The sequence below is a fragment of the Schistocerca gregaria genome, chromosome 10, assembly GCF_023897955.1.
Source record: "Schistocerca gregaria isolate iqSchGreg1 chromosome 10, iqSchGreg1.2, whole genome shotgun sequence".
Taxonomy (NCBI): domain Eukaryota; kingdom Metazoa; phylum Arthropoda; class Insecta; order Orthoptera; family Acrididae; genus Schistocerca; species Schistocerca gregaria.
This window is the reverse complement of record NC_064929.1, coordinates 80710637-80737601: the sequence shown is the minus strand read 5'-3', so window position 1 is coordinate 80737601 and position 26965 is coordinate 80710637. Positions and strand designations below refer to the sequence as shown.

General features: G+C 43.5%; 1 protein-coding gene across 3 annotated transcripts in view; it reads left to right on the top strand.

Annotated features, from left to right (window-relative positions):
• LOC126293522 (uncharacterized) overlaps window positions 1-26965 on the top strand; it is a 66070-nt gene that overhangs the window by 19244 nt on the left and 19861 nt on the right. For all 3 annotated transcript variants that reach the window (XM_049986780.1, XM_049986779.1, XM_049986781.1), the window contains exons 2-4: window positions 1351-1492; window positions 15687-15808; window positions 26486-26607. In XM_049986780.1, coding sequence (XP_049842737.1) covers window positions 1366-1492; window positions 15687-15808; window positions 26486-26607 — 371 coding nt within the window. In that variant the 5' untranslated portion in view covers window positions 1351-1365. The remainder of the gene's footprint in view (window positions 1-1350; window positions 1493-15686; window positions 15809-26485; window positions 26608-26965) is intronic.

Genomic DNA, 26965 nt, shown 5'->3' with positions numbered 1-26965 from the left:
GTTACTAGTATGTTGCAGAGTAGTTGTTATAAGTGCCACGAGCAATTTTTTTGCGTGCACCCAAACTGTGGATTCCGTGAAAACTAATTGCCACAGCAGTGAAGTTGATGAACTTGAAATTTAGTTAATGAATGATGACTCATACATACTATTCTGCATATGTTTTGGCTTGATCAATTTTGTTCTGGATCTGTTGAAGATGAGAAACCGGACAATAAACTTGCCATTTAGCCAGTTTAGGGGCAAGAAAAAAAAATCATTTCGTAGAGTGTTTGTGTTTCTGATATTTCGCGATATCTTGCCTAAATTAGAAATAATTTTGGACTGCAAATACAGTTAACTATCTCTAAAATGTGCAGTACTTAATATATCAAAACATTTGTTTGTCAATATATTAAAAACAAAGATTCCAAGACTTACCAAGCGGGAAAGCACCGGCAGACAGGCACAATGAACAAAACACACAAACAGAATTACTAGCTTTCGCAACCGATGGTTGCTTCTTCAGGAAAGAAGGAAGGAGAGGGAAAGACGAAAGGATGTGGGTTTTAAGGGAGAGGGTATGGAGTCATTCCAATCCCAGGAGCGGAAAGACTTCCCTTAGGGGGGGAAAAAGGACAGGTGTACACACACACACACACACACACACACACACACACACACACACACACACACACACACACACACAGACATATATTTCTGCTTGTGTGTGTGTGTGTGTGTGTGTGTGTGTGTGTGTGTGTGTGCGTGCGTGCGTGCGTGCGTGCGCGCGCGCGCGCGTGTGTGTGTGTGTGTGTGTGTGCGTGCGTGCGTGCGTGCGTGTGTGTGTGTGTGTGTGTGTGCGTGCGTGCGTGCATGCGTGCGCACGCGTGTGTGCGTACGTGCATGCGCGCGCGTACACCTGTCCTTTTTTTCCCCCTAAGGGAAGTCTTTCCGCTCCCGGGATTGGAATGACTCCTTACCCTCTCCCTTAAAACCCCATCCTTTCGTCTTTCCCTCTCCTTCCCTCTTTCGTGAAGAAGAAACCATCGGTTGCGAAAGCTAGTAATCCTGTGTGTGTGTTTGTGTGTTTTGTTCATTGTGCCTGTCTGCCGGCGCTTTCCCGCTTGGTAAGTCTTGGAATCTTTGTTTTTAATATATTTGTCCCATGAGGAAGTTTCTTTCTATTTTATTTACATCATCATTAATTTGTTTGTCAACATTGATATATAATTGTCATGCTACCATGGGTAGCAATAATTTATTTCTAACACAATGTTGGCATATAATTTGAAGCAGAAATACTGATATTGCAATCTGTTTAGTTGTAACCTCTTATGTGTAAAATTTCCTCTTTGTATTTTATAACAGCTGCACTGTCTCAATATGGCTATGACTGAAGTGAATGGAACTGCAGATTGCTCCGAAAAGTGCCAGAGCCTCATTGCTCGTTCTTTCGAAATACATGAGCAATTTTTAGAAAAAGAGGCGAATTTGATGAAGAAGCTGAAAGGTATTTATTAACTAGTTTATTCTTTTATGAAGTGAAAGCTTTGAATATTGTTATTTTCAAAAAAAAATTCTAATTCACACTGCAAAATGTAATATAAACTAATGAAATTCTGACAGTTTATCAGCAAAGGAACAGCATTGTGTTGACCCATTATTTCCAGTAGTTTCCTACATGCTGTGTATGGGTGAAGTTCCAGGTTCCTGCACCAATCAGTATTTTATGGACTCTGGACTCCACTCAAAAGAATGCATCTGGAAGAGTGCTGTCCAACTTTAAGGATTTAGGTTTTTTCATAGTTTCCCTAAATTGCTTTAGGAAAATGGTTGGATTGTTTGTTTTAAAAGGATGCAACCTATTTGCTTCCCTGATATGTGGTTATGCTCTGCCTCTGCCTTGTCTGAGAGCAGCAAACAAAGATGGTGGGAGACAAGAAAGGGGAAGAGATGATAGCACAGAGGGGCTGTAAACTGTTGGTTGGAGGGTGTGAGGACAGTATGTTACCATAGGTTGTGGCGGAGATAACTGCCCAGTTTAGAAACACTGGTGGTGGTGGAGGGGAGGAACAGCTGCTCAGGTAGTGAAGCAGCCATTGAAATCAAGCATGTTATGTTCAGCTTGCATGTTGTGCCACTGGGTGATCTACTTTCCTCTGTCACAGTTTGGCAGTGGCTGTTCATCTTGGAGGACAGCTGGTTGGTAGTCATCCCAATATAAAAGGCTGTGCAATGTTTGCGGCAGAGCTGGTAAATTATATGGCTGCTTTTGTAAGTAGTTCGGCCCAAGATGGGGTGGGATAAACCGGTGACAGGACTGGAGCAGGAAGTGCTGGGTGGGTAGATTGGGCAGGTGTTGCACTTGGATCTTCCACAGAGATATGATCCTTGTGGTAAGGGGCTGGGATTGAGAGTGGCATAGGGATGGACTAGGATGTTTTGGAGTTTGGGAGGGTGACGGAACACCACTTTCAGAGGGGAGGGAAGTATCTTGAGTAGGATGTCCCTAATTTCAGGGCATGATGATAGGTAATCAAAGCCCTGACAAAGGGTATGGTTCAGTTGTTAAACTCCGGGGTGGTTCTTGGGGGATGGTATGATGATTTGGGGGGGGGGGGGGGGTGACCATGGCATGTGAGATCTGTTTGTGGACTAGGTCTAGGGGATAGTGCCTTTGTGTGAAGGCCTTGGTGAGACCATCAGTACACTGAGCAAGGGAGTTCTTGTCGCTGCAGACACTCCATGTTCAGGTTGCCAGGCTTTATGGGAGGGATATTTTTGTGTGAAAGCAATGACATCTGTCAAGATTCAGATACTGTTGGTGGTTGGTGGGTTTAATGTTGACATACACTCCTGGAAATGGAAAAAAGAACACATTGACACCGGTGTGTCACACCCACCATACTTGCTCCGGACACTGCGAGAGGGCTGTACAAGCAATGATCACACGCACGGCACAGCGGACATACCAGGAACCGCGGTGTTGGCCGTCGAATGGCGCTAGCTGCGCAGCATTTGTGCACCGCTGCCGTCAGTGTCAGCCAGTTTGCCGTGGCATACGGAGCTCCGTTGCAGTCTTTAACACTGGTAGCATGCCGCGACAGCGTGGACGTGAACCGTATGTGCAGTTAACGAACTTTGAGCGAGGGTGTATAGTGGGCAAACGGGAGGCCAAGTGGACGTACCGCCGAATTGCTCAACACGTGGGGCGTGAGGTCTCCACAGTACATCGATGTTGTCACCAGTGGTCGGCGGAAGGTGCACGTGCCCGTCGACCTGGGACCGGACCGCAGCGACGCACGGATGCACGCCAAGACCGTAGGACCCTACGCAGTGCCGTAGGGGACCGCACCGCCACTTCCCAGCAAATTAGGGACACTGTTGCTCCTGGGGTATCGGCGAGGACCATTCGCAACCGTCTCCATGAAGCTGGGCTACGGTCCCGCACACCGTTAGGCCGTCTTCCGCTCACGCCCCCAACATCGTGCAGCCCGCCTCCAGTGGTGTCGCGACAGGCGTGAATGGAGGGATGAATGGAGACGTGTCGTCTTCAGCGATGAGAGTTGCTTCTGCCTTGGTGCCAATGATGGTCGTATGCGTGTTTGGCGCTGTGCAGGTGAGCGCCACAATCAGGACTGCATACGACCGAGGCACGGCACACAGGGCCAACACCCGGCATCATGGTGTGGGAGCGATCTCCTACACTGGCCGTACACCTCTGGTGATCGTCGAGGGTACACTGAATAGTGCACGGTACATCCAAACTGTCATCGAACCCATCGTTCTACCATGCCTAGACCGGCAAGGGAACTTGCTGTTCCAACAGGACAATGCACGTCCGCATGTATCCCGTGCCACACAACGTGCTCTAGAAGGTGTAAGTCAACTACCCTGGCCAGCAAGATCTCCGGATCTGTCCCTCATTGAGCATGTTTGGGACTGGATGAAGCGTCGTCTCACGTGGTCTGCACTTCCAGCACGAACGCTGGTCCAACTGAGGCGCCAGGTGGAAATGGCATGGCAAGCCGTTCCACAGGACAACATCCAGCATCTCTACGATCGTCTCCATGGGAGAATAGCAGCCTGCATTGCTGCGAAAGGTGGATATACACTGTACTAGTGCCAACATTGTGCATGCTCTGTTGCCTGTATCTATGTGCCTGTGGTTCTGTCAGTGTGATCATGTGATGTATCTGACCCCAGGAATGTGTCAATAAAGTTTCCCCTTCCTGGGACAGTGAATTCACGGTGTTCTTATTTCAATTTCCAGGAGTGTATATGCAGATGGAGCCATCAGAGAGGAGGTAAATGGGGGTAGGTAGGTGGCACACTGAAGCGGATAGGAGAAATGATGATAAGGTAAGGTGTCTTGGCCCTACATCCATATCATATCATCAATGAACCTGAACGAGACTAAGAGTTTAGCATTTTGGGAGGCTAGGAAGGTTCCTCAGATGGCCCATTATAGGTTGACATTGGAGGACTACATGTAGGTGCCCATGGTTGTGGCACGGATTTGTTTGTATACCTTCCCTTCAAAGGAGAAGTAATTGTGGGTTAGGATGAAGTTGGTAACATATATCAGGAATGGGATTAGAGTCTGAAGGATGTTGGGAAAGGTAGTGTTCAATGGTGGTACAATCATTGGCATGACGGGTGTTGTTGTATAGGGTATAGGGAGTGACGAATAGGGATCCAGGAGATAAAAGGGTGGGGATAGTGGAGTCGGTGAAGGAAGTGGTTGGTGTCTTTGATGTAGGAGGCTAGATTACAGGCAATTGGTTGGATGTGTTGGACAACGAGGGTAAAAATTCTTTCAGTGGGGGCACAATAGCGAGTCACAATGGGGTGTCCAGGATTGTTGGGTTTGTGGATTTTTCTAAGCATGTAGAAGATGGATGTGTGGAGTATCATAGGGGTGAGGAGGGAAATGGATTCAGGGGAGAGGTTCTGGGAAGGGCATAAGGCTTTAAGCAGGGATTGGTGGTTGTATTGGACTTAATGGATGGGATCATTCTGGCAGAGTTTATAGATAGAGGAGTCATAAAATTGGTGGAGGCCATCTGTCATCTAGTCACTGCAGTTCATAACAGTGATGGAACCTTTGTATGCAGGCAGGGAGATTAGGCAGGATTTGTTTTGAGGTTGTGTGGCTATTCTTTCTTCTTCTGAAAGGTTGATAGTCTGAGGAAGGGACCTGGGGCAGGATGGTGATGCTACATTGGAGGTAAGAAATTCCTGGAAGGTGACCAGCAGTGTTTAGGTGTGATACAGTTGGGTGGGGGGGGGGGGGGGGTGGGAGTGTATCACGGTTGGAGGGTGGCATGGACTGTAAAAGGCAGGGTTCAATATTGAAATTTGCGTGCTTTTGGTTGGAGGGATTGGCAGCAAAGAAGTGCTTCAATTGCAGGGTGCAGGAGGAGGAGAGTAAAATTTTTGAGGCCTTTCGATAGGACTGAACTTCTTTAAAGCTGAGAGTTTCAGTGGAAAGGTTAACAACAGTGTTGCGGGAATGTTTGGCTCTGAATTTGGTAAAGAGTTGGTAGGCAATTATGGGGGATGTGACGATTTGAAAAGGTCAGTTAGGCAGGGTTTAAGTGCTATGAGGGTGGATGAGGAGGAACACTGTGGGTAGGATAGTGGTTGAGTGGTGGTGCCCAGAGGTGGCAGTGGGATGTCCCCCCTCAGCTGTAGGGGAAGGGGTTCCATCTTGAGGGAAGGTAGGTAAACTTCCATCTCGTGTCCTATGTTATGTGCTTTCCAGAACCTCTCCCCTCTCCCCATTTCCCTTTTCACACCCATGACACTGCACACATCCGTCTTCTACGTGCTTTGAAAACTCTACAAACCCAACAATCCTGGACAACCCATTGTGTCTCGTTATTGTACCCCCACTGAAAGAATTTTGGCCCTCGTTGACCAACACATCCAACCAGTTGCCCGTAATCTAGCCTCCTATGTCAAAGACACCAACCACTTCCTTCACTGACTCTCCACTATCCCCGCCCTTTTATCTCCTGGATTTCTACTCATCACTCCCTATACCCTATACACCAACATCCCTCATGCCAATGATTGTACCACCATTGAACACTACCTTTCCCAACATCCTTCAGACTCTAATTCTATTCCTGATAGGTGCATGATGGGATGTCCCGCAATCTTTTTTAGCAGCCACAAGTTTACAACAGGACCGTGCCTACTCGTCATCACTGATTTTGTTCAGATTGATGGTATTTGCAGCACATTCTCTAGTCTTGTGTTCTTTGTCTTCGTTCTGGCACTTGTGGTTACACCAGAACATTCTCCCCCCCCTCCCTTCCCCCCCCCCCCTCCCATCCTCCCCCCCCCCCCCAAAACGACAGACAGACAGTCATGTGGGGAGTGCGACCATGGCGTAGGATGCAGGAGTGTGGGCACAGCGTCAGGCTGGAAGGTGTGGCTGCAGGGGACATCGACCTTCTGGCCGTACCCCGCCATCTGGCTTTCACTCTGGTGGAAACGACCCCTGGAAAATGGCCAAAAGGGTACGCATCCACCTCCTGCTGCCATGAACCAGATGAAGAAGGCGGAGACTGCTGTGGTGTGGGTGGTTCCAGCTCTATCGGTAGGACAAGAGGAGACGAAGGCTCCTTCTCCATGGGATCATCCCGCGGTGTCGTGACGATACCCTGTGGTGGTGCAGTGGCCTCACTCTCCTCTGGACCCGTGAATCTGGGAGAAGAGGGACTGAAAAATCGTCGGGTACATGACAAAGGTGAAGGTGATTTTGATGGTGGCACTGCAAGCCATGTGGACCTGAAAGAAGATACATACAAGTGCCAAGTCGACAGAGAATCTCGCCTCGCGCCTATGGTCTGCTGCCACTAAAAACCCTGTAAAAATCATCATGCAGCGCGAAGCGATACTTGAGGCTTTCCTTTGGCATCGGATGTTGAGGAGGGTGCAGCAGTGTCTGATGGCAGTGGCCATGAAGCAGTTCTGCTGACGATTGTCCATCTTATTGGTGTGAATGATGTGAGGTGAGGAACAGTTGCAATGCTTGATCCCTGGTATGTGTGGAGCAAAGTTTGGCCTTCTGCTACTTAAAGGTCCTGACAAAACATTCCTCTTCACTGTTTGACTGTGGATGAAATGGTGCAATAGTTACATGCTGTATTCCAATGCGTTCACCGAATGTTTGGAAATTTGTTCTCTGAGTTTGACATCAGGTACATTGTACACGATCACATCACGCAACATAACAGATTATAAAGCACTGCAAGCGCATTTGAAAATGCCGTGTGACTAGGGCCTGCCGTCGGTTAGATTGTTCGTCTGGTGCAAGTCTTAAGAGTTGACACCACTTAGGTGACTTGCATGTCTATAGGGATGAGATGATGATGATGATGATGTGAACATCCCAACACCTAGTCCCAGAACGGAGAAAATCGCCGAACCAGCCGGGAATTGAGCCCAGGCTGTTAGATATGATATTCCGTCACGCTGACCACTCGGCTACCAGGAGCGGACTGCATTTCCTTGTCATACCCTATAAATCTGTTACCCACTTGCAATAAGTGTGTTAGGACTGTTTTTTGCAATTGAAGAATTGATACCTAGCTGCTACCACATTCACTTGTTGTTCATAATAGTTTGCTAGTGAGTCTACCACAGTGTCGTAAGCAAGTTCACACGGAGTGGCATTAGGAAAGATTCAAATCTGAACACTGCACTTCCTATCATGGATAAGAGATACAGATGTTTCGGAGAACCTGCAACATTGTGGGCTAGTAAATGTGCCTCAAACTGTGACAACCACTTGAACTATTCCTCTTCTTGGTCACTAAACTGTCAAAAAGGTGATATAGCAGCTGTAGTTGGCGGTGCTTGTTCTGTCAGGGGTGCAGCATTGGCGAGTAGCTGCTGCACTGTGTTGAGTAGTGCTGAGATCTGCTCCTGCTGCTTCTGTGACTGAAACGCGCATTAGCTGTGTTGCATTGAATGCTTGTAGTGCGAAGCCTGAGCAGGGGACGGGACAGGATTTGTGGGCCTGTTGGAAGATACAAATGCAAAAAATATACAAGGCAAGCAATCTAAATCGTGACAAGATCAAAGAAATATTTTGCAGTGCCCACCTGAAAACACTGATTAGCAAAATTGACAAGAAACTGTTAAAGAAATGAAGTGCTCCTGCAAAGTAAGGACAGAGAATTACTGTGCCAGCACAATATAAATGAAATTCTGTGGCCGTCGGGCACTGGGTTGGGATGAGACTAATCACCAGTTGTTGGGTCCTGCCCACTCGTCTCATACAGTGTGTCCAAGGGATGCTGCATTCGTGGCATGCTATACAGCAATTCAAGCAATGGCATTAGTAGTTTTATTTCTATAAAGCAGATCTACAATACTTAACTTTAATGTACGAAGGTGTTGCAAGCGATGGGTGACGTGCGACATAAATCAGATTCCTGGCTATACACAATGTTCAAACAAGCAATGGACATGGATCACTACAATCTGATATTGTACCACTCTGTCAGGCTGTTTTAATGCTGTCCACTAATGTCCGAATACTCAGCACTAATGCTCGGCTGAGGCTGGCAGCAGCGTCACTTATATTCACTTCTTGCAATTGTCGCTCGTGTTGCGGCGCGGTCCTAATCAGCGCACAATTGGCTGGTCATTTCACTGCCTTCTCCAGTCTTGCGTTCTTTGTCTTCATTCCGGTGCTTGTGATTATGTCAGAACAGTTCGGGTCTCTTCCCAGTGCGTCAACCATTGCCTGGGAACTACACTAGTATAAATAGCTCGTGCCTTCCTTGCCTGACCCATGCCAAAAATGCTACTTTCCTAAATGCTTGCCTATCTGGAGCTCCCACTTCCGTTCTTTCATTTCTGGCCGAGCTGTACACACACGATAAATTTGGATGAAATCGGTGATGATGAGTAGGCATTGTGATTCCCTTGTGAATGGACCATCTTACCGGCAGAGAATAGCCAAATTGTAGGGTTTATCCCATGACTATTGGTTCTAGTGCACTAAATGTAAACAGTCTTACACAACTTCCCGTGTCAAAGAAATGGTTACTGTACATTCACCAGATGGAAGACTTCGTAATGACCACCTCAAGCACGAGGATCCCCTGTTAGACTTACTTCCCCATCATTAGGGCTTTTGAACAGTCTGTATGGTCATCAGCAGCATTACACGACACTTTTGCAAGTGCACAAGTTGGGAGACTTATCGCCTTTTGAGCTCACCTACACTACAGGAATTCTCAGGACACATGCATAGTAGCTATGCAACGGTACTATCAAAGGACAATTTTTGGCTTGCATTCAGGATCATTCCACTGTTTTCAAGCCAAACATCTTGCTGGTATGCATTTAAGGAACCACAGACATCCTTGGTTTGAACCTTTTTAATACTTTGGACTCGGAAGTACATGACTCCACCAAGAGCATTCAGCTGCCGGAGCCTAGCTCAGACTTAAGCCACTTTGTTCCAAGTGCAATTCAGTCATGTCACCCTCCTGCCAACAGCCACTTCCCTTTTCTTCAAAGTGTGAAATGTTCCATTCATTCTCTGAGATGAGCTATAGTCAGAACTACAGTGCATCTAAGAGAAAAGTAGTCTCAATGCAGTCTTCAGCAGTCGGAGTGTTACTGTGGAAAAGCCAATGCACAATCCGCCGCAAACGCCTATCCAATTCCAAAAGTTGATGACATTATGGCGTGACTTGCAGGAGGCGAGATTTATTAGCAGGATGCTTTCTTTAGACTCCCTCTGGACGAAGCATTATGTAGCATTCTGCTCGTTAACATTCCTTTTGGACTATTCCACTATAACAGGCTTTCTTTTGGTGTTGTCAATGCTCCAGCTATTTTTCAGTGGTACTTGGAACAGTGCATGCCCAGTGTACCCGGCATAGCAAACTATCTGTATGAATTCTAGTCATTAGAGGAGTTGCAGCCAACCTTGATGTCCTTTAACAAGTGTAACATTTTTTGTCCCTCAGGTGGAGTATCTTGATCATCTTCTCAGTGCTTCAGGAATACAATCCACACGATAATATATTTAAACAGTCCAGTAACTTCAAGGACATTAAGTAATTACAATTTGTGCTTGGCCACCTTAATTATTATTGTAAGTTCGTCCCACATACCATGGTCATATCGGAACTGCTCCATCATTTGTTACGTAAAAATGTGAAATTGTGGTCTTTGATGCAGCAAAACCTTTAATTGTAACAACTGATGCTTCTCATTACAGCTTTGGTGCTGTGTTATATAATATATGGTGTGGAACAGCCTATTGCATTCATATCCAAAACTCAAACACAGGAACAATGCAACTACATCCAAGTAGAAAGGAGGCCATGGTTGCTGTGTTGGCACTCAAGAAGTCCACAATTACGGCTGATGTTTCATGTTATTGGCTGAACATGAAGCTCCTTTACCATTATTGAAAGCAGACTCCAATATTCCTACCTGTCCTCCAGAGGTGGGCATTGTTTTTCTTAGCTACTCATGACATCAGACTCCCACCATACTATCCCTCCCCACCCCAGCCTCCTCCTTGCCCCTCCCAGTTGCCACTCCAATCATGCGCTAGTGCTGCTGCTCTCAGTAGGGTTTCAGCTCACCGAGACTGCAGACGTGTGTGTGTGTGTGTGTGTGTGTGTGTGTGTGTGTGTGTGTGTGTGTGTGTGTGTATCTAAGTTTGCCAGAATGCCTTCCTGTGCCCCTGGCTAAGCCAGGGCTTGTTCAGCTAACACAGAAGGGTGGTGGGATTGTTTGTGTTAGATTAGCTAAGTCCACACCTCTGAACATCTGACGGACCAGCCCTCAACCTGAGTAGGTGTGGATTTTTAGTCCTCGGTACATGAACACGGGCTAGTAGGGAGCAAGGGTGAGGGAGCATCCACTTCTCTGGAGTGTGGTTAATTGTTGCCGGCGAGGATTGGATGAAATTATTGTCACTGAAGTGGACTGGTGAGCTTGCAATGGTGCAGCGAACTGTGCAGCTCAGAAGTGTCCATGGTCTTGGGGCAAACCTGATGGGTGGACTGCACTCTGCCCCCCCCCCCCCCACACACACACACACAAATTAGAGGAGCCACTCAGGGACAAGAGAAGGGCTCCAATTTTTTTACACTGTTTCATAATCGTACTTAACTGAAAGAGATGAGTGTCCGTGAGCAGCACACTGAACTTCTGAATCTCCTTGACAGCAGCAACAGCAAAAATGGAAAAATAAACGTAACTCAAACAACACAGCTTAAGGAAAGTATCGCTAGATAGGCTGTCGTATGTGCTCAGCTGGAGGGAAGATGCAGTCGTAGGATATTGCGGCCATTGTCACAGTCAGAAAATTCTGACTACATTGTCAGTGTGTAAAACTTCTGGCGTTTTGGCCATTGTTGCAGATGGCCTTCCTCAAGGTGCTTTTGCTAACTGCTGAATGAGAAGTTTTGGTTCTTATATGCTGGTGGAAGAGGCTGTTATTGAACACTGCTAGGCTATTGACAATGAGGGGGAGGGGTGCTGGACATCCTTTATTGGTGTTTTCATTATTTATTTTCATTGGTGGAAATAGGCGTTCTTGGTTGGTGTTTGCTTTATTGCTTGCCACAGATTGATACGGTAAATGGAAAACAGGCGATAGTTGTAACTTAGCATTATTTGCTTGCTGCCAGGTGCTGGCTGAGGCATAACAGTACTCTGTGTACCTGTGGCTGGTGTGGTCTCCCGCATGCCTGTATGTGTTGCTTCATGTGAGCTCCTGTTCCATAACACTGTTACTGTTTGGCAGCCAAGGCACTGGAAGTCAGTACCTGTCCTATCTATCTGTGTTGGCAGGTCAGTTTGCTATTTCTTTCACCTCTCTAGTCTCCAAGAATGGACCTGAGATTCTCTTGATTGGAGCCAGTGGTTATGGGATGAGGAGAATTGATAAAACCATGGCAGCAAAGGATGAATATGTTCAAATTTCTCCGCCGATCAGGTATCGTGCCAATTTTACAAAACAGTAACACAATAAGATGTTCTTGGCTCAACAAAAGGTGCAGTTGACAACTTACCTGCTGCTGGAATTTACAAAGCTTGGATGCATGTGTGGATTAGTCTATGAAGGTGAGATGGGGTGAACTATCAGCACACAGGTATATGAACATGAAAGACATATCAAACTAAGACAGCACCCCAAGTCAGTGGTGGAAATACACCAGGATGAGTGTGCCAAACAGATGGTATTTTGTGAAGCCTGTGTACAGGAAAAACAGATTTCCAAATAGAACTTTATCTGTTGAGATCACGTCAGAAATGAACTGTCGGTATAGGGAGGCAGAAGTGCTAATGACTGTGTACATAATAGAGGATGATACTATGAATCAGCACAGTTAGTTTCCTGCACTTACACCCAGAAAATGTGTGTCCAGTGGTGTTTATAAAGCCTTTCCAAATTGTATTACCACAAATGCTTACCAAAAATCAGAAGATTAGGTTAATCGGTGGTTATATACAAGGTGATTCATCACTGTGGGCAACATAAGTTGCTGACACATGCCACAAACATCAACATCCAAAGAGAAGTTGCACAAGGTTTTCTATCTGGAACTATAAAATTTAAGATAAGTAATTTTGAAAAGTATCCAAATGAAGTGAAGTAGTGGGAGCAGAACATGCTACAAGTAGACGTTTTTAAGATTCTGAAGAGGAAGCTTCCATTCTACGTAAGAGAAAAATTATTAATGGCACCAGACTAAAATGTAGAGTTCTTTAGACAGTGGATGTAGTCCAGCCTGAGGGGCAATGCAAGAAGGCAGAAGGAGAGGCTTTGTGTAATAGCATCACTTCTGCAGAAGCGATTTGTTATCCCCTCCCCCACTGTATGTACTTGAAGCAAACCTTTAATTAAAAATTGTGCACACAGAACCATCAGAGGCCAGTACCAAGTGTGCCACTGACAGTGACCAGAATGGACTTTGCCTGCCAGAACATAACAGAAGGCAAAGTCAATCCATTTTGAAGGGTTACGCCCACTCAATCACTCTGCAGGACAGAGCAGTGATGTCTAGAGCTCCACAGACCGTGTCGGTGGCAAACATTGTTGCAGCTTTACCTGACATTGCAGCAGAGAGGGACTTGATAACAGTGGATCGCCCAACGATGGCACTGGACACGTAAGTGGCACCGTGTTGTCTTTTCAGGGGAGTCGTGTTTCTGTGTTCAGAATCATATGGACATATCCACTTGTGGAACTTTCGAGGAGGATGGGTTTTGTTGAATTGCCTTTGTCGTCGTCATGCGGGAGTGGCACCTGGTGCGATTGGTTTTCATACCTGATAAGTTGCACAACAGCCCTTACATTTCTGATTTTTTTTTTTAAGGTCATCGCATGTGTCCTGTCTTCAGGTACTCCATTATCTTTGAACAAGATAATGCAAGACCACATGTCGTCTGTGCTGTCATGTTCTCCAGATCTTACCCATTGAAAACATCTGGTCATAAGTTATAGAGAAACTGGAACTCCACCATTTGCCCCTTTGTTTGAAGAACTCTGGAATAGAGCTGAAGCAGTGTGGAATGATGTAACCGTATCTGCCATCCATGTGTAGTTCTACTTGTTGCCTAGCTATGGTAGAGCCATTGCTGCTGCCAGAGGTGGCAGGTCTGTGTACTAAATTTCAAACCCCTATATCTCCAGGATTCCTATAAATGTTATGTTTTCTTTCGACAATACTTTGTGTGCCTAAGAGGAAAAATTCTGTTTTATAAAAAGATAATAACTGTTTATAGAACATGACGTGTTTCAAGTATGAAAAGGTTTTTCAGAGGCCATTACTCATCACAGAATTTGACTACTTAAATTATTTGAGGAATCATCGTGTTTTCACTTCTTCAGATTACAGTAGTAATACAAACATTTTTTTATACTAACAAGCAAAGTTGTTAAAAATATTCCAAGCATACAGAAACATTAAAGTGAAAATATAGAACACTTTTAATATCTATGTGTACTTATGTTCTTATTGCCATTGTAGCCGGAAGATGAAATTGATACTTCCTTTGTCAGAAAACTTCCATGACCGGTTTTTTAAAATTTATTTCTGGGTTTGCAATACTAGAAAGGTACAAATGTAGCTTTTATGCTACCTGGTATGTATGTGTCCTTAAAATGACCTTGGTCATGTTTCTGTGCAAACTCAGTAGGTGGCAGGGCCGTTCTTAGCAACACACTGTTTGGGTTCTTGAGTTATGGTGACACAATGGATGCTGGTTGTAAGCAAAGAGGGAATATCAAGTTCTGCATTAAGCTCGGAAAAATCCCTAGTGAAACGTGAACAGTGATTAAGGAAGCATATGCAGGTGAGTCACTTTCAAGGAGTGCTGTTTTAAAGTGGCACACAAGTTTTTTTTGTGAAGGCAGAGATTCAGTGCAAGATTATTCCAGAACTGGTCACTCGTGTACAGCAAATTACGATGCAAACATATAGCATGTAAGGCAGTTACTGCAAGAAGACTGTCATGCAACTGTGCGTGCAATATCAGAAGAGCTAAATTTGAATTGTGTGTGTCATAAAATTTTATGGAAAGATTTAAGGAAACGGAAACTTACTGCAAAACTCGTCCCTCTCACACTAACAGATGAACGAAAAGAGGAAAGATGAAGAATTTCTGCTGAACTGCTGGATTGTGACAGATGTGACCCCACATTTGTCAGAGATTGTTGCTCGGGATGAGAGTTGGTGCTACCAGTATGACTCTCATGCGAAGCGTTAAAGTGCTGAATGAAGGGATCTTGGATCACCAGGAACCTTCGAGAACAAAGACAATGTTTATAGCATTCTTTGATAGTAAGGGATTAGTTCACCATGAGTATATTCCTCCAGGTCAAGCAGTGAACCAAACTCTTTACATCAGTCTTGAAATGTTTGTGACAAGCAGTTCAGTGTCACTACCCAGATGTGTTACATTCTCAGGACTGGTTCTTGCTGTGTTACAATGCAAGACCCCCTACGGCTTTGTGTTACTGTGTGTCTGGCCAGACATTCTGTTTTTGCCATCCTACATCTGCCATATTCACTCGATCCCTCACTTTTTGATTCTTTCTTGTTTCTGTGAGTGAAAAGGCAGCTGAAAGGAAAGCTTCATCAAGATATCACAAACATCCAACGGCCTGTGACAAATGAGCCTAGAAGCATTCCATTTTAAAATCTCCCTGCTTGCTTCCAAGACCTCCAGAACCATTGGCAACTGTGTAGCCTATAGATAGCCAAGGGAACTACTTTGATAGGAGCTGGGCTCATCACTTGCTAAGTGCAATTTTCTATTAAAAAAATAAAAAAAAAAGTCCTGGAACTTTTCTGAGAAAGGAAGTGTTTTGAAATATGTGGCTTCATTAAATAATTTAAGTAGCCAATACATCTATTGACTGGTAGTCATCTATCAAAAACCTTTTTGTAAGATTTTATTTTCAATCTTTCCTGGTGCAGAAATTGTGATACCCAGCAGCGCATATGAATAAATGCAGCCATACTGATATTGTTTACTTCTCCTTTACACCTGCATTGACTGAATCCTTTTGCATCACACCTTCCCTGTTTACTGCTCTCACTTCTTCCTCCTCCTCCTCAACCCATTGTGCCTATCCCATGGATAAAGTGTTGTTAATTCATCTTAGTGTAATATAGTAATATGAAAAACTGGTTTAACAGAGCTGGAAATGAAGGTAAAGGAACAAAAGGATAAACTCGGGGAGCTACGTGAATATCAGAAAGAGATGGAAATGAAAGAGAGAGAGGAGGATGCTGCAACAGATTCTTTAAAGCATGAAATGGTGAGTTTTTAATTTGATTTGTACCACATATTAAACAATTTTACTCCCTGTTCTTATACTGATAATGGGTCATTTCAAGACAGTGTGGTGAGTTCTGTAGTTGTAATTGAATTTTTCTTTTAATTTTAACTTCTAAGCCATTTATGTGATTGGGATTAGACACAAATGAAACGTTTCAATACATAATCCACACTAAAGCATGTACAAAATTACTTCAGGATGCATGGCTATGATGATGAGGCCCTTGCTGGAGGCACAGCACACATTCCACTAATCCCATGAGATCTGTAGCTATACCAAACGCACACAGTTGCCAAACATCGCCCCCCCCCCCCCACCCCCACCACCACCACCACCACCACCACCACCACCACCGCAACACTTCCCACTTACTATATACTTTAATTTTAAGCAGTTTGCTGTCCTGTGTGATCTTTCATTGCACACTGGGATTTTGTTTGGGTTTGGGTTTATGCTCACGGGAATTATTTTATTTATTACTGGCTGTTACCTGCTGTTTTTCTCACTTATCAGTAGTTTTTTTCTGATTAGTGTTGGTGAGTAAGCAAGCTAGTAATTGTACAAAATTTCTGTGTTTGTAGTGGCGCAGAGACATACATGTAAAAAGCGTACCCGTTATGTGGGTACATAATGAATGTGTTTATATTATTTTACTGCATATCAAATCTGAAAGCATGCATTGTATTTTCTAATTACATTAAAACAGTGGCTTGATTCATTACATTCCTGCAGAAGTATAAATTTTAGGGTTTTTTCTGGCCCACCTAGTACTGGACCAACCATTCTTTCAAGTATATTAGAAGCTGTAAGATGTGCATGACAATAAATGTCTAAAATGTGATGGACTTGTGACAGTTTTAATGTCTCTGTAGCTCTCAAGGCTGCCTGATGTCCTGCATCAAAGTTCTGGCAGCTTGAAGTCTCTTAGAACTATACACTAAATCAGCCTTATGTTTGCTCAAAATGATACAACTTTCTAAAGTAGCCTTTGGTATTCCTCAGGGTTCAATCCGTCTCTATACCATATATCATCAGAATAGATTAAAAGGTAAAGTCATGAAAATGTAACTGAGTGAGTTACTTTCACAATTAATAATACTGGCATTAATACTTAAGTGTAGATTGAACATGTTCAGAATTAAATAAGCATTGTATTGATTACATTGAATCATGTTCAAACAAATTTCAGGCATGTAGCTGATCATAGTTTTAATTCATTGCACAACATTTTGCCTGGGCACCTGCCAGTACCTTGAGTGGGAGCCATGGAAGACTGACGAAGACTTGCTCTGTTCCACCTTATAAAATCGATTAACTGTGATGGTGGCTACCAGTTGGTCAGTGCGTGGAACTCCATCTCCACGATTTGTTCTAGTCAAAGACGACAGTGTGTGTGAATGCCTGCAGCGAGCAGTAACACAGAGGACAGCTGAGTTTTGCGGTTCCTCTAGTGAAGTGTGGTCTGTCTGTCAACTTTAATTTTGGCACATGCACAGAATGTGGGGCGCAACAGAACAAGCTTTCGTCAATCTTAGATTGCTCACCTGAAGGTAACTGGCAGGTGCTCAGTTGAAATATCCTACAATGAATTAAAGTATGACTGGCTGTAAGCCCAAAATTTGTTTGAACATGGTTCAATGTAACCAATAAAATTCTTATTCAATTCTCAACATGTTCAATCCATACTTAAATATCAACACCAGTATTATTAATTGCTAAAGTGACTCATGCTGATACATTTTCATTTCTTAACCATTTAACCTATTCCGATGGTATTTGGTGTGGAGATAGCATGATCCCTGAAGAATCCCATAGGCTGCTTTAGGAAGTATTGCCCTGGTTTGGAAATATTGTAGATCAGAGTTGATGCATAGAGCAGTCAGAGTTGTAGTGGGGAGGTGGGTAGTCTCCAGGTGACCCATGTTTATGTATAGTGATTTTTCTGTTTCCTCCTTGTCTATTACTCTCACATCAAATGAAAATGAAATGAATTTCTGTGACCGGGAGCTATCAAGTGAATTAAAATATGTTCACATAATTATGGAAGGCTAAAATTTGTTATTGGTTTCAGACTATATTATTTCCACCTTTCTGACAGTCAAGCATTAATGGCTTTGCATAACAATGAAGTTATTTTTGTCAGTTTGCTAAAGAAATTTGGCTTTTATAAGTCTATTCCTCTGAGGAAGTCAATTTATTTGAAACGAAGTGTGTAATTCCACATTATTGACTAGTTTTAACTGTTCACTGAACTTCAAGTGCACATTTTCATCCTCCAGCACGTTTGGCATTATGCCATAATGAAGAGCCAAACATGAGATAATACAGTATTGGTACTCCAAGGAAATTTACATCCGTGTCAGGACATGTGAATGTGAACTTAAAGCTGAATTATGCATTTTAGTATGGTTCATGAAATTCTGTTGTTATTGGAGTATCCTCTAATGTCTAGTTTCTTTTATGGCATAATGTAAGATCTTTTAATGTTTTACACGTACGAACTTTTGGGCTTCCTGAGTCATCGTAGCTACACAAACGCGGTGATGCCAGTTGTCAGGTGCTCTCTGGCAACTGCTAAAATGAACCTATTTCTAACAGGTCACAGAAAATATTGCAAGTGATTGTTTGAAAAGTGTTATTTTCAAAATAAATTTACTTTTACGGAAGGTGGTCTGTGTGTGAGAATGTAAGGTGAATTTCTGAAATCACAAAGCGTCGCACTCTCATTTAAAAAGTAAACTCTTTGAGGACGACCATTTAGAATAATTTTGAGCCCAAAAGATGAGACATTTATCTCATTGTTAAAAAATTTACTGGCACATTCGTGTAATGTATCTTAAAGTGTAACATGCACAAAAAAAGAGCAACATTATATGTGAAAGCTTAGCTTCTCGTGCAGCTTTTTGATCTTTGACACTAATATGTGAAAGCTTTACTTTTCTAGTATTAACACTATGTATATTAATTTAAACCATTAGTGTTTCCTATTTGTGTGTTCGCGCTATTTAACAGTGATGTTCCTATCGGCTAACTACATCATGTGTCCTGTGCTCTGAATGTCTGCTGTCATCGGCTGGTGCGATCATGTGGCGTGAGCTATGGCTGGCTTACAAAAGCACATCACAACCTAGATTTCAATGCTTCAGAAAGTAACATGCGGTGTTCCGTGGAATTCAAATTTATTCTTTCATAATACGAACGTATACAGTGTACATGTTGCTGCACATCAGACATCTTTCCAAAATGTGTTTTTTTTCCCCCCCTGAATTTAATTTCCTAAAGTGCCGGGAAACACTACGCCGGTGTATAAAACCATATCAATCCTTTGTTTGGTTACGCTTTACAGTTTCGAGGAATAGTATACTGTCACTTAGCATGGAAAAGTGTATTTTCACCTGGGAGAAAGTTTATTTTTACCAGGAAAAATCCGGGAATTTCTTTCCTTGTCCACATATACGTTCTGCCATTCCTACCACATATGGAGTGCAGGAAAAATGACTGTTTAAGACAACTCTTTGCTCAGTCTAATCAATCCAGTCTTGACCTTGTGATCCCTACAGGAGCAGTTCACTGCAGAAAGTGAAACATATAGAAGGCGTGGTCAGATGTTAACATAACTTTGTATATAAGGGGCGTTTGAAAAGAAATGAGCCAGAGGCATAATTACAGAAACCAGTACCTGTATGTTAGAAGTATTTACCCTGGCTGTTCAAACCAAAGCTTGCCGGCTGCTTTACTTACAACTGAGCCCTTGTGACTGTTCCATTCCATACCTCTACAAAGTGTTACATTCAAGTATTTGCATACTGAGTCGTTGATATTGTGGGCATATTGTACTACTTTTTTGTGTGAAGGGCACAATTTTGTGTTTCTGAACATTTAAAGCAACTTCCCATTGTTTGCACTTCTTTGAAAACTTATCTACACCCAACTGTCTGGTACCGCACGCCGCGGAATTTGAATCCCCGCCAGACGTCGTGGACGTCTAAGACCCATAGAGGTCTCTGCACCATCGCGCCATAAGCTGTGGCAGCGTGCGCCTCCTGGCCTGCTTTTAGAGTGAGGGAGTCACAGTGGAACATGTTGCAGCAGCCAATAGCGACGTCCCTAATCGAGTACTTGAGCGCCTGCCTGTCGCTCAGTCTGCCACTCTAACCTTGCGTACGTCTCAGGACATATCGCCTCGCATTACGCAGTGTATTTACTTTTGTGTTTTCTTTACGAGTGGACATGGTTGTCTTGTTTGGTTTTTTTGAGTCTGTTGTTCTCTGTTCTAGTTGTCGTGAGGTCCTTCTTGTCCGTCCTCTCCCGTTGTGTTGTTGGTCGCAGGCCGCTCCGCGGGTCCCCCCCGCATTTCCGTCACTTAAACCCCGCGACTGTTCTGGTCGCCATTACAACAGACTGAAGGTTTGTGCAGCTTTTTCAGACAGTATTTCATTACAGTCATCCACATCATCTGCAATAACCCTGAGGTTACTACTAACATGGTTTTTGACGTTACTAGCATAGACTACGAACAGTAAGGGTCCCAAAACACTTCCCTACTGTACACTTTAAGTTACTTCTACATCAAATAACCTCTCCATCCAAGATAGCATACTGTGTCCTCCCTACCAAAGAATCCTCAAACCAGTCACAAATTTTGTTTTATACCCCGTGCAATCATTATTTCGATAATAAGCATATGTGTGGTACAGCATCAAATACCTCTCGGAAATTGAGAAATAATGCACATACCTAATTGCCTTGCTCCCTGGATTTCAGTATGTCATGTGAGGAAAGTGCAAGTTGGGTGTCACATGATCGATGTTTTGGGAATCCGTACTGGTTGGTGTGGATGTGGTGACTCTGTTCACAATACCTCAGTACTTTAGAGCTCGGAGTATGTTCTAAGATTCTACAACAAATAGATGCCACGGATAAAGGACAAAAGTTTCACAAACGAATCCTCCTGCCCTTCTGTTTACAGCCCTTGTCTTCTCCCATCCATCCACTGGAGAGTCCATGATGATCTGTGTGGTAGTGTCCACTTCCCTATCTTCCTGTCCCTCCCTCAGCATCACTCTCCTGGACACATGCCCAGATGTGCTCCCAACAGTGCTAAAGAATACAACTACAGACATTCTACCAGGAGCTGATCTAGCGATCCCCTGTCCCTTAGCCCACACTGATGGAAGACCGTACCTTGGTGGTTATAAGAAATCTGAGGCCATTAGAGATCATAGCCGGGCTCTCCAACACCATAAGCGGCACCCATCAACGGAGCACATCATTGCCTTTAAGTGGCTCCACACATGGGTCTGCCACCTAATAAAACAGCAGAAGCAAGAATGTTGGGAATGATACATTCAATTATCAGACTGTGTACCTCTCCTTCACAGGTTTGGACTGAGATCAGACATCTCTGCAGGTACCTGACACCTGCAGGTGTAGCTTGTATTACACTGAATTGCACTGTCTACACTGACCTAGACGCTGTCGCCAAACATTTTGTTCTGTATTATGCTCAAGCCTCAGCGCCTGAGAACTATCAGACTGCGTTTTGTGTTCTAAAACACCAGGTGGAGTGAAAGCAATTATCTTTTACTACAACCCACTGTGAGCCATATAATGCATCATTGTCAATGGGAATTCGGAATTAGTCATAGTCTTAACTTACTGCCCTGATATAGCCCAAGGGCTATGATCAGGAACTGCCAGTGGATTGTCAGCATCATATCCTTCCCATCTTTAATTGCATCTGGATTTAGGGCAAGTCTCCATCACAGTGGTGAGAAAGCATTATTGTCCCAGTGTTAAAACTGGGTGAACACCCTGTAAAGATGGAAAGCTATCACCCAATAAGTCTCACCAATGTTTTCTGTAAGTTGCTTCAGTGCATCCGAGCAGCTTTTGCTCGACATCAACAACTTATAGCCTTCATCGTAGACCTGCCAAAGGCATGTGACACCACCTGGTGACACCACATCCTTCCTTCCTTACACAAGTGGGGTCTTCCTGTCATGCTGTATGTTCTGGGTTTGAGTTGGTGCTTCCCACATTACCAGAATCTCTCTCTCTCTCTCTCTCTCTCTCTCTCTCTCTCTCTCTCTAGTAGCCATCAATGGTCTAGCAACAGCTGTGGGGTCCTCAGTATCACCATCCTTGTATGCTGGCAACTTTGGCCTCTACTATTGCTCCTCTAGTGTGGGTGACTGCAAGGTGCCATATGAAAGGCACAGGCATGGGTCCTCTCACATGGTTTTTGGTTTTCAACCGGCAAGACCCGCGTCATGCACTTCTGTCTATGTTGTACCATTCACCCACAACCAGAACTTTGCTTGCAGACCAGCTACTCAATGTGGTGGAGACTTATCACTTTTTAGGACTGGTCTTCGATTCTTGGTTGACGAAATTCTTCATCTTCGCGAACATACGGGAAAGTGCTGGCTGCACCTTAATACACTTCGCTGCCTGAATCGTACCAGCTGGGGTGCAAATTGCACTACCGTTCTGCAGCTTTACAAAGCCGTGATACAATCCAGTCTCGATTATGGGAGTCTGAGATACTGTTTGCATCACTCTCAGCATTGCAGATACTGGATCTGGTACACCACTGTATGGTTTGACCTGCACAGGAGCCTTTAGAACTAGTCCTGATAACAGGTTCCGCCATTGTGGATAATGCGCCAACAACAGCTTGTTATGAAACTTTCTGACAGATTAAAACTGTGTGCTGGACGGAGACTCTAACTCGTGACCGGCCCGGTCCTCACCCTACCTGCTCATATACTGTTCTTCCCCCCCCCCCCCCCCCCCCCCCCTCTCGCATGGTCTGTTAGACTTGATTATCTTCTGTCTCTCTGTGCTTCTCTTGCCCTGTTCATGATTTTAGTCTTTCCTAGGCAATTGTTCAGTGGAGTGCATCTGGTAAGTAGTGGGTGTTGAGGGCTATACATCTCCTCATTACAGTCTGCTTTTGGGGGCTTCCAGCTGCTCCTTATATGGGACATCTTGCCTACCTCTTTTCCTGTGACTCCCCTTTTTTTTATGTTTCATGGGCCTCGGGCTTTTCTTCCCCTAGGTTTCGTGCGGTAGACTATCTACGCTCTACAGCATATAGACCTGTCTGTTGAGGATAAGGGGGCTGCAGTTTGGTCCCTCTAATCCTCCAGCCAGTCAACCAACCAATCAACCAGTTGGTGCCCATATAGGTTATACTTAAGGTAATGACAGCCAAAACAAGTGTCAGAAGTTCCTTTTCTGCAGTACTGTAGTTTTACTCAATTCGATTCAGAAGACCTAATGCATAATGAATTTTTTTCTCACCGTCTTGTTTTTAACTCCATACTCAGCATGAAGCGAAGTTACTAGCATCACATAAGAAATGAAAATTTGCTCAAACTTTGGATTAGCCAAGAGAGGCAAATATGTAAGAATTTCTTCTAATTTTAAAATTATACTCTCCAACTTTGCTGCCCAGACACTAGTAATTTTGTGAGATTTTTCATGGTGGCTGTATAGTTCTCCATGAAATTTCAGTGGTAATAGGCTACACCGGAAAACCATTTGCTGTGAACGTTAACTGTGGGTCTAGTTGTATACCATCTGACTCAGTTATGTTCCCTAGACAGCACGCTTGCAATTGTGTGAGACCACCATTTTTTGAATTCAAATTTAGATTACCAGTGCTTACACAAGTTAGGAAGTTCCTTAGTCACACTGCATGCTCTCTCATTGTATTCAAAAAGACTATTATGTCACCAGGTACTACACTAGACACATGGTCGGGTTTAAACCTTGTAAAAGTAAATCAATGATACACTGAAATAAGACATGAGCATTTTGGAGGCCAAAGGACATCCTTATGTGTTTATAGTTCGCAAAGGGCACAACTAAGGCTGTTCACTGCCAATATTTCACAGCTTTTGTTAGGTGACAGTAACCAGGTTGCTTACCTAAGCCGGTGAAGAATTTGCATTTGCCGAGCTTATCCAGTGTGTCGCTAACCCCTGGTAGGGAATAGATTTTCAGTGTTGTGAACTCATTGGCTGCTCTCGTGCCTACACAGATGTGATAACACTTCTTCATTACTGATTTTTGTAGGGGCTATCTCTGAAGATGAAGCTAAGAGATTGAAAGAAAGTTGACTTACTTTTGTTTCTAGAAAAACCTGAAATATTTTACTCTACTAAAGACTAAAAGTGATAAGTTATTTAATATGGTGATGGTACTGTAGGTTGGCATAGTGTCACCTGCAGGAATCTCATGGTATGTTGAGGAGGGTCATGGAAATCATTTCTTCAGGGGAAGTTGCAAATTTGGCTAGAACAGGGTATGGCATGTACTGATCTGCTATACAGAGGTTTTAAAATTTCTTTATATTTCTCTTTTTACAGGTAACATAAGTGCAGAGGAAGACTGCACTGTACTTCCTTCTCTAGATTGTCACATAGATGACAAAATGGTAGGTATCTAAATAGACGACAGAGGGATAGAGAAACAATTAAAATTGCTCGAAAGAGGAAAGGCTGCTAGACCTGATGGGATACCAGTTTGATTTTACACGGAGTATGCGAAGGAACTTGCCTCCCTTCTTGCAGCGGTGTTCCGTAGGTATCTAGAAGAACGTAGCGTTCCAAAGGATTGGAAAAGGGCACAGGTCATCCCCGTTTTCAAGAAGGGACGTCAAACAGATGTGCAGAACTATAGACCTATATCTCTAGCATCGATCAGTTGTAGAATTTTGGAACATGTATTATGTTAGAGTATGACTTTTCTGGTGACCAGAAATCTGCTCTGTATGAATCAGCATGGATTTCGAAAAAGACGATCCTGTGAAACCCAGCTAGCGCTATTCGTCCAAGAGACTCAGAGGGCCATAGACAGGGGTTCCCAGGTAGATTCCGTGTTTCTTCTGCAAGGCGTTAGATACTGTTCCCCACAGTTGTTTGATGAACAAAGTAAGAGCATATGGACTATCAGACCAGTTGTGTGATTGGATTGAAGAGTTCCTAGATAACGGAACGCAGCATGTCATTCTCAATGGAGAGAAGTCTTCCGAAGTAAGAGTGATTTCAGGTGTGCCGCAGGGGAGTGTCATAGGACCGTTGCTATTCACAATATACATAAATGACCTTGTGGATAACATCGGAAGTTCACTGAGGCTTTTTGCGGATGTCGCTGTGGTATATCGAGAGGTTGTAACAATGGAAAATTGTACTTAAATGCAGGAGGATCTGCAGCGAATTGATGCATGGTGCACGGAATGGCAATTGAATCTCAATGTAGACAAATGTAATGTGCTGCAAATACATAGAAAGAAAGAGCCCTTATCATTTAGCTACAATATAGCAGGTCAGCAACTGGAAGCAGTTAATTCCATAAATTATCTGGGAGTACGCATTAGGAGTGATTTAAAATGGAATGATCATATAAAGTTGATCGTTTGTAAAGCAGATGCCAGACTGAGATTCATTGGAAGAATCCTAAGGAAATGCAATCCGAAAACATAGGAAGTAGGTTACAGTACACTTGTTTGCCCACTGCTTGGATACTGCTCAGCAGTGTGGGATCCGTACCCGATAGGGTTGATAGAAGAGATAGAGAAGAACCAACGGAGAGCAGCGCGCTTCGTTACAGGATCATTTAGTAATCACAAAAGCGTTACGGAGATGATAGATAAACTCCAGTGGAAGACTCTGCAGGAGAGACGCTCAGTAGCTCGGTACGGGCTTTTGTTGAAGTTTCGAGAACATACCTTCACCGAGGAGTCAAGCAGTATATTGCTCCCTCCTGCGTATATCTCGCGAAGAGACCATGAGGATAAAACGAGAGAGATTAGAGCCCACACAGAGGCATACCGACAATCCTTCTTTCCACGAACAATACGAGACTGAAATAGAAGGGAGAACCGATAGAGGTACTCAAGGTACCCTCCGCCACACACCGCCAGGTGGCTTGCGGAGTATGGATGTAGGTGTAGATGTAGAACTAAAATTTGCGTAGAAGTTCTTTCAGGCTGTTCATTTTAATGGCATGCTGTTATATTATCAATATTTAGTTCATGTTCTTTGATGAATGTAGTACATGGAGAATTTCAGTCTCTCCGCTTCCAAAATTACACAGGTCTGCTAGTAAAAAGCTGCATACTTTTGCAGCTGTCGTTCTCTTATTTCCCATCACAATCCTGTTCAATGACTGTCTGTCATAATAACCAATTCTCATTTCTGTTTGCATTATAACCTTGTGGATGACTTTTATCCATTTCACCTGTATGTGGTCTAAATCTCTGATTTGGTGGCTCTTCAGTCAGTAAACACTTGAGCTACGTTCTTTATGGAAGCACCCACCTTATGAGCACCAACACCTGCCCACATTCTAAGTCACTTAACTCCACCATAACGCTGTCACAACTACACAGAACACAGTTTTGACCATAACTGGAACTTGCAGCATATTTGGGATATTGTACAGTTGCTGTTCATGGTCAGATACAACAGCACAACAAACATGCTTGGCTGACTTATCCCTTTATGTTCAAGGATGCATTTCTGGCAGTGTTTCCATATTTGTGAGTAGTAATATAATGTTTTTCATGTGGTAATATAATGTTTTTCAGATCAGTCGTTGTTAAATCATACATATCTAGAAATATCATAATGCTGTTCTTTGCAGAAACTTTTAAAAGACAAGAATCACAAACTTGAAAATAAGAGAGAGATGCTGAAGAACAAAATAGAAGCGTTAAAAAATTTTCAGCCATCGTCTGAGGATGCTGCCAATTTACAGTTATGTCGGTAAGTTTTCAAGGTGAAGTTAAAGTTTTTCTTTTTTTTAGGATCTCTAAATGCTCTGAGAATTCAGTCATGAATTTATTTATTTATTTTTATTTTTACTTCCAAATTCAGTTACATCCTTGAGGAGATCTCTTAGTTTTTTCAAAACAAATATTGGACAGTTGCTACCATTACATTAATGGCAAACAGTGACAGATAATTTTACAACAGTAATCGACTTGAACAGTGATACAAATTATTGAATGAGTAAAGTAACCACCCACATAAAACTGAAATTATTAGTTTCTCTGTGTGATCCACAACTGTTTGTTGAACTAATGAAAAGGCGACTTCAATTGCTTTGTAGAACTTTACTCAG